The sequence below is a fragment of the Gymnoscopelus braueri genome, assembly GCF_963280865.1.
Source record: "Gymnoscopelus braueri genome assembly, chromosome: 19".
NCBI lineage: Eukaryota > Metazoa > Chordata > Actinopteri > Myctophiformes > Myctophidae > Gymnoscopelus > Gymnoscopelus braueri.
This window is the reverse complement of record NC_137621.1, coordinates 37,503,297-37,520,347: the sequence shown is the minus strand read 5'-3', so window position 1 is coordinate 37,520,347 and position 17,051 is coordinate 37,503,297. Positions and strand designations below refer to the sequence as shown.

The 17,051-nt window shown below is 43.2% G+C and overlaps 1 protein-coding gene across 1 annotated transcript in view; it reads right to left on the bottom strand.

The window, feature by feature from the left end:
• Positions 1-16,642, bottom strand: part of arhgap5 (Rho GTPase activating protein 5) — a 38,843-nt gene extending 22,201 nt beyond the window's left edge. The window contains exons 1-3 of the mRNA XM_080413279.1: positions 16,399-16,642; positions 4,718-8,702; positions 2,637-2,790 (exon numbers count right to left, since the gene is read on the bottom strand). Coding sequence (XP_080269405.1) covers positions 2,637-2,790; positions 4,718-8,476 — 3,913 coding nt within the window. The 5' untranslated portion in view covers positions 8,477-8,702; positions 16,399-16,642. The remainder of the gene's footprint in view (positions 1-2,636; positions 2,791-4,717; positions 8,703-16,398) is intronic.
• Between the last annotated feature and the right edge of the window lie 409 nt (positions 16,643-17,051).

The window sequence follows — 17,051 nt, the reverse complement described above, 5'->3', positions numbered from 1 at the left end:
AGAGAGGATTTAAACACAGTCTGAATGAACACTACTAGTCAACACTTCACTGACTGAACATACTAGAAACACCAACACTACACTCAACACTACTAGTCAACATCCACACTTCTCTATCTGTTTGAAAATCTTCGCCTATAATGATTGGGACACATCATCATCTGCACATTGCAGATATGATGTTGTCAAAAAGGTCAAATAATGGCCGCTACACACCGTTCTGATTTATCCAGGGGAGGGTTGGGGTCGATCATTGTCGATATAATGTCATGTTTTCTATACATTTCCACCGTTGCATCAACTCAACAGTGTATCTTCCATGTTCTCACACCAACATAGTGTGTTTCTGGACACGCTGTCCATGATGACATCAGTGGTAAATCCCTCTAACTATGAGAGGAGCATTCTTTGGTGTCAGTCAGGCGAGAGGCCAGATACACGGACTGCAAAGCCTGGCCTGGCCTTCAGATGCTTAACCCATTAAGACCTGAGGCCGTTTCTACAAACGCCTTCTAAAATCAGTAGTTCTCAAACTTTTTCGTGCCAAGGACCCTTTCAAGATTTTTCAAAAATAGCAGATGTACAAGCTCACATCGCGGCGCGAAGTGACGTGCTGTGAGCTTGTATATTGTTGAATAGCCAACGCTAAAATGACACAGACGCTTTCCCGGTTTCGATTGGTTTAAGACCTGAGGCCGATTCTACAAATGCCTTCTAGACCAGAAGTTCTCGTATTTTAAAAACATTTCAAAAATAGCAGATGTACAAGCTTATCTGCTATTTTGGAATAGCCAACACTTAAAAGTCTAAAATGACATAGATGCTTTCCCGTTTTTAATGGGTTAACCCATTAAAACCGGGAAAGCATCTGCCATTTTAGATTTTAGCGTTGGCTTTTCAAAAATGGCAGATATACAAGCTCACTTCATGCCGCGCTGCAAGCTTGTGCATCTGCTATTTTTGAAAAAAAATTAAGTGATTTTAAGCATTTGTAGAATCGGCCTCAGGTCTTATTGGGTTAAAGGGATTGTAGGCGATTCAGAGATAAACAAAGAAAAAAAATCCAGCAGTTCGTTTCCCCGACCACCAGGGGGTGACGCACGGAGGACTTCCATAGAGTAAGGAGTCTTCTAAACGGGCCATGCCGAATATAGGTTACTTTATTCGGATACAATTCGCGGAACTGCCCGCCCCTGCCGGTTCTCTGAAACACGAGTTGCCAGGTTCTGGAAAGAAACAAGCATTCAGTGTTAAATCGTTCGCCATTAACGGCAGGCTCGCAGGAATTTTCAGCGCATGTTTGACTATCATGAGACTCTACAATGAATCGTAGTAGAGAAAAAAATAACATTGCGTCGGTTATAATAGACGAACTTCACTAACCCTCGCGCTCCCATTATAACAACGGAGGGTGTTTAAAAAATGACGACAGGGGAATATATGGAAAAAAAGAACGCCACTTTTTACGTCGCTAGGTGAGTAACGAGACATGAAAGATAACACTTAATTTGTCCGGAATTCTCCTTTAAAAGATGAAATATGGAGATACAAGGTTTCTGCCTGACAACGACGATATGCACTCTAGATAGCGTAAGGTAGGATAGTGTACCAGCTGCCAAGTGTCAGACTGAGCCATGACATCAGTGGGGAACTCCTCAGACTGTGGCAGAGACATTCCTCAGTGACAGCTGGGCAGGAGGCCAACTGCATTTCCAGTCTGCCTCACATATTACACACATAAACATTACTTACACACACACACACACACACACACACACACACACACACACACACACACACACACACACACACACACACACACACACACACACACACACACACACACACACACACACACACACACACACACACACACACACACACACAGAGGCTGGCTAAAAGGTTGGCTGACTGACTGGATGGATGGAAGAAAGTATGGATGGAAGAAAGAATGGCTAAGTGACTGACTGGCTGGCTGTGACTGACTATTGGGCATCGCTGAAGGACTAGCCATCCGGTTGGCTGGTTGACTGGATGGATGTTTGTCTGCATGCAAGTGAGACTGCCTGACAAATAATATGATTTCTTTAGTGACAGACCAGAGTTTGCAAACTAACAACTCTTTAATGTACGAGTGACCAGCTGGTTGACTTGACTCGCTCACTGAATGACTGACTGAGTGGCTGACCACAGCAGCATTTACTCCTTCATTCATCCAACCTTTATTCTGCTCCCTCCTTCCCTCATTCACTCGGGTCAAGAACTCCTGCAGAACACGATGCCCCGATTTCACACTGACTGCATAACCTCAAACACCAGTACCTTTAAATCACACACACACACTTTACCCATAAAACACACACTAACACACACTGTACCCATCACACACAAGCACGTGCGTGCACAGCCGCACACACACACACAGCACCAATAAAAAGGTACCTGGAATCAGAGCATTAGCAGACCTGTACCTGCCAAGAACACAAAACCGCAAAATTCAATTGCAACTATCCTAGCTGAAAAACAATCGAAGCAAATCAGACTAACTAAGGAACACTTTGAGGGAAGCAAACAAAACAGGAATAGCTAATAAAATAAAATGAATGAATACAAGTTTTGTTTTTTTAATGACTCACCGGTGCGTTCAATATAGTCAACACATTTCTCGATGAAGAGGGGAATAGGTCGTTCGTGGGTCACCAGGTTCTGCAGGGGGACCCCAAAATAGTTACTCTCCCAGTTCCTCCTGGTGGGAGGGTACAGAGGCTTGGGGGGTTTGCCTGATTTTGGCTGGGGGGGGGGGAGAGAGAGAGAGAGAGAGAGAGAGAGAGAGAGAGAGAGAGAGAGAGAGAGAGAGAGAGAGACAGAGAGAGAGACAGAGACAGAGACAGAGACAGAGACAGAGACAGAGACAGAGACAGAGAGACAGAGAGACAGAGAGACAGAGAGACACAAAGAGAGAGAGAGAGAGAGAGAGAGAGAGAGAGAGAGAGAGAGAGAGAGAGAGAGAGAGAGAGAGAGAGAGAGAGAGAGAGAGGACATGCAGGAGGGTATATAAGGTAGAAAGCAGAAAAGCAGGAAAAAAGTGTCAGACAACAGAAAAACAGACAGAGAACAAAGAAAAGTAATAAAGACAGCAAATTGAACAGGGGATAGATAAAGGGAGAGCCAGTGGGATGAAGAGAGAAAGAGTGAGAGAGAGGGAGGTGGAGAGAAGAAACAAGAGAACACAGGCAACGTTATTCAAAGTGAAGCAAGCAAACAAGGTGGCTGCTTTGATTTTCCCACAGTTCTCAGTTCTTCAAAGTATCTGTGGAGCCCACAGCGGTTTGGGCTCTCTAATTGGCCAAGACACAGGATAAATAATTTCCATTTTGTAGCAAAGCTTCTCTCTGCACTTCGTTCCTTCCATTATCAAAGACGGTTTTTAAATGTTACAACAATGCCCATATTCATGGCAGCTCTGTGGCTCCAGGGGCTGTTTTTGCACAGATTTGCACACTAGCTCTATCTGATTTGTGCCACTCTGCGTGTATGTGCATGAGTGTATGTGTGTGTTCAAGATTCTTCACGGTAGCTTCTAAGCTGGGTGTTGAGGAAGAAAACTCTCATGACATGCATGCACAAACATACACACACCAAACACATGTAAGTTGTGTTGTCTTTGTTCCTCGCCATTTTCAACACACAGTCATTGTATGTGTGTGCGCGCGCGTGCGTGTGTGTGACAGCAAATCTTAATCATTTTGATCCTGTGACCAATCAGCATAATTCAATTAAATTAATTTGGTCTAGACAAGGGTCCCAGGCTTGTTTAAAAGAATGAACTCCCCCCCACACGCACACACACACAAATATCTATGTCTATGTCAAATGCTATTTGTTGCAAAAAACTCTTTATTACTGTGCATCTACTTTCTAATGTGTATTTATATCCAATCCTATGTGAAATGTTGCTTATTAAAAGCACAACACATAATTTAATTGATGACCTGACCATTAAAACATTATAAAACAACTTTATTTTGTATTTTTAAGTATGTATATTCTTTGTTTCCTGTCATGTACTTTGTGTGTTTGTGAAAACCGCCGAATAGATAAACCTGACCTAATTTGAAGTGAATCTAATTTGCAAGACAGGCAGGCTGAAGCTCTGGTCCAGGGTTTCTACTAAGCATTCTTTTGGCCGGCCAAATACTATATATACACCGGCCACAGTGTAATACACATCATGTTTGTGTTTGCAGATATTTTAGTACGCAGCACCCAACTGATCGCTAAACATTGTTTCTGAGCACTTCTTTCCACCACTTTATAATAGATGCACTGCACTGTTCCTGCCTTTATCCTATATTATATTTTCATAAAGTATAAAGTAAGTATTTTTGTCTGTGTTTATCGCAGACAAAATCGTTTATTGTGCTATTAGCACAAAAATACAAATAGAGTTGTTTATTATGTTTTAATGGTCAGGTCATCAATTCAAGTGTTTTAATAAGCATTATTTCACAGAGGATTGGATATAAATACTATTTAGAAACTAGATGTACAGTAACAAAGAGTGTTTTGTAACAAACAGCAGTTTGTCACAAATAGCACAATATGAATAGTGAACCCCACTTCTCATTAGTTTATTCATGAAGTTATTATCCCTAACCCTATCCTGTTGCTGTCATCAGTTAGTGTGTATGTAAAGCCATGTGACAGAGTGACTCACCTTCTTAGGTTCCTTTGGCGTCTTCTTCTTCTTCTTCATCTTCTTGTCGTCCTGCTCGGGGTCAGAGGTTATGGCAGGGTTGTCTATCCCTCCCTTCCAGGGATCTGCCGGGGACAGCAAGGGGTCCTCCTCACTGCCACGGTGGGCCCTCCCCTTCTTCTTCTTATTCTGGGTGGCGGGTCCCGTCTCCTCACCATCGCTGTCCGAGTGGAAGCGTCTCTGGTAGGCCTTGGTCTTCATGAACAGGATCTTGGAGCGGTGTTTGTATTTCGACGGCCGCCGCCCGGCCTGCATCCTTCGCTCGTAACCGTTTTCCTCCTCTCCACCTCCCAGAGTTCCTCCTCCTCCGTGGAGCGCGTGCCGTCCACCGAAGGAGTTCCTCATCTTGACGATGCGGCTGTGTGCGTCGTCGGGCACGGCGTAGATGTCATCCGTGTAGCCTGTGGATTTCAGCAGCGTGTCCACAGGGTCGGCATAGTTGTCTGATCCCTCCACATCATCGACGGAATGAGTCAGGGTTCCCCGCGGTGCCCTGCGGTTGCTCCTCATTCCAGCCTCGATGGTCTTCAGCAGGTTGGGGTCCAGCTTCTTCACGTTGGGCTTGGGCAGCACCGGTTTGGGTCGTACGGGCGGAGGCACTTTGTGGTTGCGCTCGTGTTCACCTACAGGCGTGCTATGCACTGGGTACTCGTTCCCTTCCAGGTCAATCCGGTATGACTTGGCGCGTTCACTCGGAGTTGGCAGCAACTGTACGTCATCTCCAATGGGGCTGTAGGGGGGTGGAGCCTCCGTGTCGTCCTCGGAGTCAGGGTAATAGGTGTAAGCCGGGGAGTGGCTGCCACCATGTGGAGAGGTGGGAAACACATCCTCTCCGGCACCCCCTAAGGTGGCACAACTGTTGGGGCTGTCGAACATGAAGGCGCTCTCAATGCTAGCCTTCTTCTCCAGCACCTCGTTGAAGAAGGGCGTGAAGACCTCTGTTTGCCGGTGGTATTGCGACAGTGAGTACAGCGCTGTGAACTTGGCAGCGATCTCTGTGGCGATGTGCTCACCCTCTGTCATCAGCTCCTTGATTGCATCATTCTCGAAGAAGTCCGCCTGGCTGTCTGTGATTGCCACCATTTGGACGGGTATCACATCTTGTACCTCAGCGAGAAATGCCCTCAATGTTGCCATGGACGCCTTGCGCTTAGCTGAATAAACGAGGATGTACCCATGGACCAGCTCATCTTTGCGTATGCCGATGGAGGTGTGGTAGGAGAGTACAGTGACCTGGATCCTCCGCCGGCTGTCACCAATGATCTTGTCCAGAATGAGCGTGTTGCTCTGGCCAGGCTGACCCGCACTGCAGCAGTGTGAGTCCAGGAATGGTGAGAGGATAAGGTCGACGCTGAAGGGGTCCCAACACATGGCACACATCACTATCCTGAGGTCAGTCTCTGACATGTCCTTGATAGAGGGCAACGGACTCATCACATCAAAGTTGTGCTTCAGGCCCTCCAGGACAGCACGCAGGGCCTGCTTGACCTGGAACTCATTGAACTTCCGCGGGAAAGCGGCTGAGGGTATGTCAACAAAGGTGCACTGCAGCTTGTTGGCCAACTGCTGGCCCTGGTGCCTCAGAATGGGCATGTTCTTACACACACTGTCCCTCTGATTGGCTAGTATTAGGATGAAGGGCAGTGGCTGAGCGAACCGATCTCTCCTGTGCTGTGATATCTCAGCTCTGATCCGACCTATGCAGTCGCCAATGCAGTTAAGTGATTCAATTGAGTTGAACACGCAGAAGCAGCCATGTGGCTTGAAAGTTGAGACCCATGTGTGGCTGAAGAGCAGTGTGGAGTTAACATCCACCGGCAGAAGCTCCAGCTCATAGATTTTCCCATCCAGGGTGTACTCGTCATCTGTGGACTGAGCACGGATCTCGTTGGCCAGCTCCTGCGCAAGCCCCTCCCTCCCCAGCAGACAGAGATTGATCTTATCGATGTTGGCACTGTTGTAATAGAGGTTGGAGCGGCCATGGTCTAGCTGAACTAGTCTGTTGGCCAGAACCTGCTCCACTTTCAGATCCACGCAGCTCTGACCACTCAGGCACGTCTCCTTTGTGGGGTGATAGACAAAGCCGATGTGTTTGAGGAGGAGTGACTCCCGGTCAGGAGCAAGTTTCTGCAGTGCCCTGTATCTGGGTTCCTCGTTCAGTACACAGTGGATCTCACTCATCTTGTCACAGCTTGGTGTAGCGTTCAGATCCAGGTCATAGAACAGCTCTGCGTGCTCGAAAAGCATTTCCTGAAACTCCTCCTTGGCTCTTTCGACTATTTCATGTTGGTGCCTGCTGTAAACGTCTCTCCTATCAGATTCTGTGATATACTTGTAGGCCTCGTCCTCCATAACGAAGCACATGACCTCCTCCCATGGCTGTCCGGGACTGATGAAGTGAACCCTTTCCAGCGTCTTCTTGAACCTGTCCTTCATCTCCACCCTCCGCTTCTCAGACAGCAGGTGCTGGACGTGGTTCTGGTAGATTCGCTCACCATCAGGAGTGTTCAAGAGGTCAAAGGGCACGCGCCGGTCACTATTGTTGATGTGGTCCGTCTCGTCCCACGGTGTGTTCTCCAGAATCACGAACCAGTACTGGAAGTCAGGCCGGTTGCGGATGAGTTCCTGTGCCTCAGGCCAGGTCAGGTGCTCAATCTCGTCCAGGTTGTTTAGGAGGTTGTTGAGGGTCTTGGGCAGTGTGGTCAGGTACTCCTCCCTCCTTCTCTTGATGTGCTCCTGCTTCAGCTGAGTGATGTGCTTGGTGTAAGTGTTGCGGGCCTTCCGGGAGCCCTCCAGCGAGATGAACTCCACAAAGTCTGGGTGGCCCTTCAACGAGTTTACCACCTTGTTCCACGTAGTGTGGTAGTCCCTCACCGTTTGCACTACCAGCTTCTCATACTTGTCCGTCACAGCAGCCACCTGCTGCCGGTGGGTCTTGTAGGCATCCAGAAAAGCGATGGTTTTGGGCTTCCCACGCGTCTTGTCAAGTTGCTGGAGCAGTGCGTTGAAGCAAAGCTCCACATTGATACTGTAACGTGACGCTGTCTCTATGACCAGGAGGTTCTTCTTGCTGGCAGCAAATGACTGTAAGTCCCTCAGGTGCTGGTCGACGCCCTCGTCGCACTTGGTGGCGGCGACCACAATGGGCTTCTTGGACTTGGCCATTTGAGAATACAGGCTGCTCACAAACTTCATCTGGTCGTCAAACTTCCTGTTGCAGCCCTTACTGACATCGATGCACAGTAAAAAGCCATCAATGTTTAGCTTCCCGTCGGGCATCTGCTTCTGGTCGAAGTCCTGCTCCAGGCCAAGTTGGTCAGTGCAGATGTACATCAGCTTCTCCGCCGATTGTAGTTTAGAGGCCGCAGCACGTTTGGTGTATGGCTGCAAGTTGGTACTCCGATGTGGAAGGAACGTTTGGTCATCAATAAACTCTGTCTGCTCGATGATCTGAATCCGGCAATCCAATCCATCGTCGCCCCGGTGGAGCACTTCCCCCCAATACAGGAAATGATCATTGTTGACCACGCGGCCCCCAAAGTCTATGGTGCTCAGCACCGAGGTGTGCTCCTGGTAGTAGCTGTCCGCGTCAGGGCGCAAATATCTGTTGCACAGGCAGGACTTGCCCACACCACAGTTCCCCTTCTCCTTCTCCGTCCCCGAGAGGCCAACCACGCTGACTGCAAACGTTGGGGGGCGAGCATCCTTGTTCTTGGCCATTATATCGCCCCGCTCATTGCTACTTGGTCAACCCCAGGAGAAAAGTTAAAGAGATCATTCCAGTTCCATTGGTCAGTGTGGCTGCTGCAGGGTCAGGTGCATCATGGCTCTTCCCTTTTGTAATGGTGAATCCTTCTCCTTTCAGCTTTTATTTACTTTTTTTTCTCTATCCTGGGTCTTCTTCAAGCTGGGATAGGGCAGCTGGGTAACTTCTCTTATCACCTGCCTGCAAGAGAAAATAAATCTGAATTAGGAAAACTTAAAAGAGGAGAACAAATCGTAACCTGTTATAAATATATATCGTATCCTATATATAAAAATTGGGTAATGGGAGACCGGCCGGCAGGCGGGCGAGCAGACCACGTCGTCACGCTCAAGTCACTATGACTCAGCCATAACCATATAAGGAGTTCCCAATGCAGCTACGCCCAAATATGGCGTGTATGTAGTCTAAACTCAATGTGTCGTTATAGCATCAGCTCCATATATGGGCACAAAATGGGGAATGCCCAAATATGGGTATACTTAAAACTTATATAAGTGCAAGAGAGCAGTATAGGATGGGCCTATACTGATGACATCAGGGATCTCCATATAGGGCCATAAAAGGGACAAGGACTGACAGATACAGAGATTTTCCAGATCCGCCCGGATCGACGGTGCAAGAACTCTAGATGGAACCTAGTAATATATAAATATTACATAAATATAGAAAAAAATGTCTGTATTTTTTATTTATATATATATATATATATATATATATATATATATATATATATATATATATATCTCAACAAAATATGTTTTTATTAAACTACTGTACATGGGAGCAAAAAAAACAATTCTAAGTCAAATGGGTTTTTGACAGGACCAGGACCAAAATCAAAGTATGACAGTAAAACTTATGTAAGTGCAAGAGAGCAGTAATTCAATCAAGGACCTGGCTCTGCAGTGTCATTTTTCCCCTGGCGGAGAAAAAGAAGTGCTTTCAACCAATTTGTGCCGAGGCAGGATAAAAATGGCATGCAACTCCGGCCCTTTGACAGTCACTGACCTAGAAATGATTTGCTTCACTGTGTGAGAATGAAACAGAGAAAATAAAACAGTTCATAGTTTTGTCTTTTATCAACGCCGTTGGCATAAGTGTGACACCAAGGTAGCTCTGGTTCACTGAAAGCAGCTCAGATGAATGTTAATAACTCCTGGTGAATTGTGGCCCTTGTTTTTATATTGAAGAATGATGGCAAAAGGCCAACGATTGTGCCTGAATGAGTTGGAACAGCTAGTTTCAGCAAGATAACATTATTGTTATCAGGCGTCATGCCTGCCCTGATATATACACTTAGTTGCTTAGATCTCCAAGCTCACAATGCGTTGCAGATCCGCTATTATCAGTGCAGGACACCTGCATGCAAGGTATAAATCACTCTTCAGGTCTGAGAGCTGCCGCTGAGAATGCTATTTGTTTCCAGAGATAGAGCATCAGTGGGTTTTCTCCGGCTTTTATAAGGGCTTAGGTGATAATGTCACCAGTGTTGTAGTTTTGGCACAGGGATAAGGACCTTGAAGACTTTCTAAAGTGCACACAAAAGCCTTTAGGAACTACCTGAAAGCTGCTGCAACTGATTCACAAGCAAGGAAAGAGCAGGCAGTAGAACTCATTAAATGTATCTTCGCTAGGAAATTATGCAAAACTCACTTTGACTGAAGTGATTGCAATCGGGTGCGTCAACATGGAGATAAGGGAATGGGGTACAAAGAAAGCTTAGCCTGTTTGATAACAGCTGAAATGATCAGCTATTTTGCCTAATATTAAAACCACAAGTCTGATCACAAATCACAACTGAAGATTATGATTATTAGTCTTAATGACTTGAGGAACACAAAACATAAATGTATCTTAATTTAGTTATGTAGCACTGCTTTGCAGTACTGCACACATTATTGGTCTATTTTCAACAGGAAATGTTTCCCCGATGGATCAGTACCTGGTAGGGTTACAGGTCTCATGACATGACATGATGTCACAGAGCAAACACACCAACAGGTCAGTCAAGTTTATGGGCCTAACCTAACCACCAACTACTACAATGGCTATGGAGTTCTTGCAATCGCCACACCTGAGCAAAATAGACAGGGTGTATCGTTACCATGATATGCTTACAGACAGTAGACGAGTAGAGTAATCAAAGTAGTGAGTAGTATGCATATGGACAAGACCTATACAGTATTTATACACACAGTGTGAGGCAGCAGAACTGAGTGGCTTGCAGTTTGCACACATCAGATTGTCAGTGAACCAAACATGAGCATGTCATTTGTCATTTGTATTTCTCTCTCAGCCTGTCATGACTGGAAATAAGAGAGGGGGGGGGGACTTGCATCACAAGGCTGTGAACGCTTTGATAAAACCAAGCAAAATGCGCATTCTAAAGTCAGTTAAGGGAAAATACACCCAAAAGCCACAGTGAAAGCAACTACCGCTACAATACCAAGCCTGAAGTTAACCAAACGCTATAGGCTATATCTGTCCATCAACCAGGCTGTATCTGTCCATCACCCACTTTGGCAGCCAACCAACAATAATTTAGAAGCCTTATTCAATTCTATAAATCTGGTAAACTAATGAAAGCAGCTGATGATATTTAGCATTTAACAAGTACTGCCTGTAGACATCAAAAGTGTATTGTTTATTGTCAATATATTGTCCTGCAAGTATACTTTGGTGGACCGTCTGTCTAGAAATAGGCTATAATAGACACTACAGTGAACTAAGCCTCAGCATTAATAGGATATATTATGAAGTTCTTTCTGTCAAATGGATAGGGGTCAATAGCATGTGCTCTTTAAGTCAATGCTAATATTGGTTTGTTGTTGGTGATGTAGAAACTGAAGATAATAAAGTCAGTTACTCCTAACTAGCGAATGGTTGCTTGTAATGTTGGAGATCAAGTGACTGATGCTTATTCTACCATTATATTTACTAATACTAGTAGTAACCAATAGCAAATCACAGTAAATAAGCGAGTCACATAGCTATAGTTTTCAAATATTAAATGTACAATTTCCCCATCCTAAACCATAGGATGAAGTCTAGACAGTGTTGTTTGGGGAAGTGGTCTTCTTAGGTCCTAGACCTCGACCACTTCCTCAATGACCCTACTGTACACAGCCAAGACCTCACCTAATTCTAGATCACATTACTATGACACCAGTAGCTAAAAGCAGCATTGTGATCAGGATTAAGGTATCATTTGGCAAGTTGGGTATAGGCTTTTACAAAGGATTGGATGCTAGGAAACACTCATACACAGTGTGGAAACACTACTCAGAATGGCAACCCTGCACAGTAAAATCCTTAATGTTGATTTAACTCTGTGATGTGTGTATAAATGGAAACAAAAAAAAATGGACACCTATTTGTACACTTTAATTTAAAACTGAGTACTGTGTACAGTCACCTTACTTGGGAAATAACACTGCAATAGTGCAATTAGAGTGTAACAAAATGTGGTTAAATGTGAGTTATTACAGAGAAAGGGGAGACTATTTTTCCTTTCTATTCTCAGAGGCTTTTCTGTGTTTGTAAACAAAGCTCTGAAGATCTCAACAGGTTTGTCAACCTACCCTGTAACTAGTCACTCAATGTCAGGTGCATGATGCCCTAGTTGGCAACATTACATACACCTTTGTCAAACAGTGTAGTCTATCTTGTTGAGGGGGGGGGGGTCAAAAACATAGTTTCTTCCGTTTCATGTTAAACTGCTCATCAGTGGATTCCTGGTGCAATTAAACTAAGATGTGCTGGCACAAACATGTAATTTTGTTCAGAACAGATGTGAGATACACAAAAAAAACGATGCTCCTTAAACTTACAAGAATTCTTGAAAATGCTCAAACATTCACATAAAGCTTGGTCCAGACAAGATGACTTAATCATTATGAATGTATTCATAATGCAACAACTGTCTAACTGGAAATTGACTGAATTAACTGTTAAAGGTTATTTACTGTAGCTGACACCCATGTCCCAATAAACTTAAAACGTACAAAAAGTACAGCCATAGAACAGTGTGCTCAGACAACATGTTGTCCTCATCACTACAGCATCACAATAAGGAAGGACACAGGGAGCGCTAACAGATGACACAGTCGGCTATACAAAGGTTTTTTTTTCTTTTTTCTTAATCAATAAAGATAAATTACAGAGGTGAGTACTAGTCAAAACAAGGACTGTCAATCAGTATATCAAGTAGACAATAAACTGTACTACAAAGTGCAAAAGTAATGGAAAAGGTTAAGCTGACTGAGACACGTTTTGACTACACAATCTAAGATAAAAACATCATTCAAGAACCATTTCACATGCCAACTGGAACTTCCAAACATTGTCTGGCAAGGTGCTGGGCAAGTAACAATGTAGATATGGTACAGCTCTATTTCCTTTAGTTTATCATGTTATATTGATTGTACTGAAATTCAGCCCCTATGTATATTAGCCCACCCAGACAACTACTACTGATACATTTATGGGAAAATTGGCCTAACAATACCTCAAAATGATGTAGCACATTATCATAGTGTTACCTTAAAGGGATACTTCACTTTCACATAAAATAAACATTAAAAAAAAATATATAAAAAAAATGAAAGAAGTTATGGCAAAATAAAGGCCCCCTCACACATTAGTAGGACACTCTAATGCATGAGGGGGCCATGAATTTTCCATTACTTTTTTCATTTATTTTTAATATATTTTTTAAATGTTTCCCCGACCCGAAAGTGAAGTATCCCTTTAACCTACTGAAAGTGAAGCATTGGCTTTTCAAAAATAGCAGATATACAAGCTCACTTCATGCCGTGCTGCGAGCTTGTACATCTGCTATTTTTGTTTGAAAAATCTTGAAAGTGTGAGAACTACCGATTTAGAAGGCATTTGTAGAATCGGCCTATCAGGTCTTAATGGGTGGAGAAGTTTCTCAAAGGGATTTGTTTACGCTGGTAGTGTGAAAGATGCAGTTTAAGGTTATTTACTATGGACAGGACAAGGGCTCTATGAATGTTTCAAAAAGTGCTTGTGGGGTGAGCAGGTAGATAGTGCGTTGACATCATTTCAGCATCCCTGGTTTGTGTCATATGTCTTACCCTATTCTTCCTGTCTGTCTAACTCCCCTATTTAAAATCACATAATGGAAAAGGTTAACTCAACATGACTATGCCATTAGACAGTTTTGAAGACGGGTCACCACTGTTATCAGAACAAGGCTGATGTCAGTAGCCTAAAGACAAAGTCCAATACAAATCGTGACACACGTGTCACATTTTGAAGCAGGGTGAGCTGAGGTAAAAACCTGTCAATATCAATACATCCAGTCTTGGTCTGAAAGCTAGATTCGACCTCCAACCAAACAATGTTAATTATAGTCATGAACATTATTTATGCCCGTTCACACCCCAGATTTATGGTGTAATGTTATGTGTCTTTCTTCATGGCTAATATATCTTGACCCATGGTGTTAAAGACACCAGCGACAGCTATCCCAAACTGGTTTGACCAAGCACAACGAACCCCTTCTACTCTCTACTCTCATCTTATTATTAAAAACATAAGTGAAATGTGTTTTGAACTGCTAAACAATAACATATGTGATACTTTAACGTTAATGTGTAAGGGGAAAGGCCATTTGGACAAATTATAATTTAGTTAATGTTGGAAACCTTTGGCAAAAGGATGGCAGTTATAACACAAATAATATTCCAAAAAGAAACTAGGCTCATTGAAATGACACTATTCAAAGGGAAAGGGGATTGAAATGACATTATTCAAAGGGAAAAGGGATCGAAATGGCATTATTCAAAGGGAAAAGGGATTGAAATGACATTATTCAAAGGGAAAAGGGACTGAAATTGTATTATTCAAAGGGAAAGGGGATTGAAATGGCATTATTTAAAAGGAAAGGAAGGGATTAAAATGACATTATTCAAAGGGAAAAGGAATTGAAATTTCATTATTCAAAGGGAAATGGATTGAAATGACATAATTCATAGGGAAAGGGGAGTTGAAATGACATTATTCAAAGGGAAAAGGAATTGAAATGACTATTCAAAGGGAAAATTGATTGAAATGACATAATTGAAAAGGAAAAGGGATTGAAATGACATTATTCATAGATAAAGGGGATCTGAAATGGCATTATTCAAAATGAAAAGGAAGGGATTGAAATGATATTATTCAAAAGGAAAAGGAAGTGATTGAAATGGCATTATTCAAAGGGAAAAGGGATTGAAATGACATTATTCAAGGGAAAAGGGATTGAAATGACATTATTCAAAGGGGAAATGGATTGAAATGACATTATTCAAAAGGAAAAGGGATTGAAATGACATAATTCAAAGGGAAAGGGAGACTCCAGGAGGGGACATAATAATGGGAGTTTTTGGCAGCAAAGGGCACTTATAACTGAGCTAACGTTAACGGCGTTGGTTAAACCTGCGTCAATGCACCATGTTACAGTCATGGCAAAGACGTCATTTCTCATGGCAGTTTACAAATTTTGATTATTTCATAATTTCTCCTGGAGAGGGAGTAGAGACCCAGACCGACCTACGGCTCTCATTACTCGGCCAAAAAAAGCGTTCACGCACAGCGATTAGCCGTTAGCACCGGGCTAGCCCATATAGCATGCCAAGAGGAGAGCAGTGTTGCCAGGTTTTGAGAGTGAAACCTCAACTGAAAACAAGCCCAAAAGAAACGAGTCCTTCGCCCTTTAAACATATTACATCAGCTATTGACAAAACAATCTTGGAAGAACATTTGAAAACATGTTATGGGGGGTATATTGTAACGTAACGTTACATTGGTGTCAGAAGTGGGATCGTTAAACTATTTTCAGATGGGGTCCGCAGACAAATACATATTAATTTGGGGGTCCTTGACTTGAAAATGTTTGAGAAACACTGGTTTAAATTACATTAAGAAACAAGCCCAAATAAGCAACTATACTTTAGAAACAAGACCCAAAAAACCGCAACCACCAATATTTGACAAGCAACTTTACACTTTAAAATAAGCCCAACGTGGCTTATAATAAGCGGACATGGCAACACTGAAGGAGAGCTAGCAGTATCTTTACAGAACAATGCCTTTTATATGCAGTGAAAAACAAACCCGGCCTCATAAAGAGTTATAACACGTTATGCATCTGTCTTTTCAAGGATGCGGTACGTTGATGACCCAACGGGCTGGGTTACTTTGGCAAAGGCACATTTTTACCCAGTGTTGAGCTAATGTAAAAAAAAAAAAAAAAAGTCGATGCAGTCCCATTCAGTTGTTACACCGAGATCTGACACCCCCCGAATTGTGTGACTCAAGAGTTATGTTTGCTGTGAAATGTTTCGAATTTGTTGTTATAAAAAAGGTACAGCCAGGTGTCAAATTATCTTATGAGTTTTTATGGGAAATAGCTGTTGTTTCGAGCTCATCATGTTACGAAAGCCTTAAAAAGGTCCGTTTTTATTAGTGCTATTTGATGTTTTCTAACTCGCCAGTTGTGCGCAGAGATGAGATTTGTTTCGACATTTCTCATAGGATGGCGATAAAAAGTAATTAAGCCCAATCAAGTGTCACCCTTTCCCTTACAGAATGCATGTTGCTATTGCTACGATAAAAAAAAGTTACACTTAAATGTAGCCTAGGATCAAGACTATAATAGATCATTTGATAGTCTGACTTTTACTTTCATATCGTAGATATAAAAATGTCAAAATCGATCAAATACATCAATGATAGTCTTGATCCAAGGCTAACTTAAATGTAATAATAACAATGTAGAGCCAGGACATGAACCTCTGAAGTCACAGAATTCGGACCAGTCACCAATTTCGCCGTAACGCGACTCCAAATGCATTCCCCTACAACCCACCTAACATGGTCGCTCCCAGCTCCAGATACCACGGAGAAAAGAAGGCATTCCCAACCAAATTGTTTCTATTACAATCCACCCCGTGCGATCACACGTCTCCACAGGTAGTCCGAGGCAATATGAAGGTAAAGCGTAGCCTTTCGGTAGTCCAAAAGACGGATCCCTTCCCTATATTTCGTCTTATTAGTGGTATGCGTTTGTAACCCGAATCCTGCTGCTGATTCTTGCTGCTCCCTCCCCTCGCATCCCAGCCAGGCAGTAATGGCGACTGATAGGCTACACCTCTCTCTCCCCCCTCCCTCTCTCGCCCTCTCTCCCTTTCTCCCCCCCTCTCTCTCTCTCTCTCTCTCTCTCTCTCTCTCCTGCAACTTTTCCACCAGGGGCTCGAGGGCACACAGCAGTGTGATGTAATTATGTCAGAGATCTTTTTTTTTTTTTTTTACAGAAATGTGTCATTATGCAGTGGTGGAAAGTAACTAAGTACATTTACTTAAGTACTTAATACTTAATACTTAGTACTTCATTACAAAAGTTACTTTTACTTTACTGGAGTATTTCCAATTTGTTTTACTTTTACTTTTACTCACATCTCAGTAGTCAAATATTGTACTTTTACTCCACTACAATAATTAGAAAACTTTAGTTACTAGTTA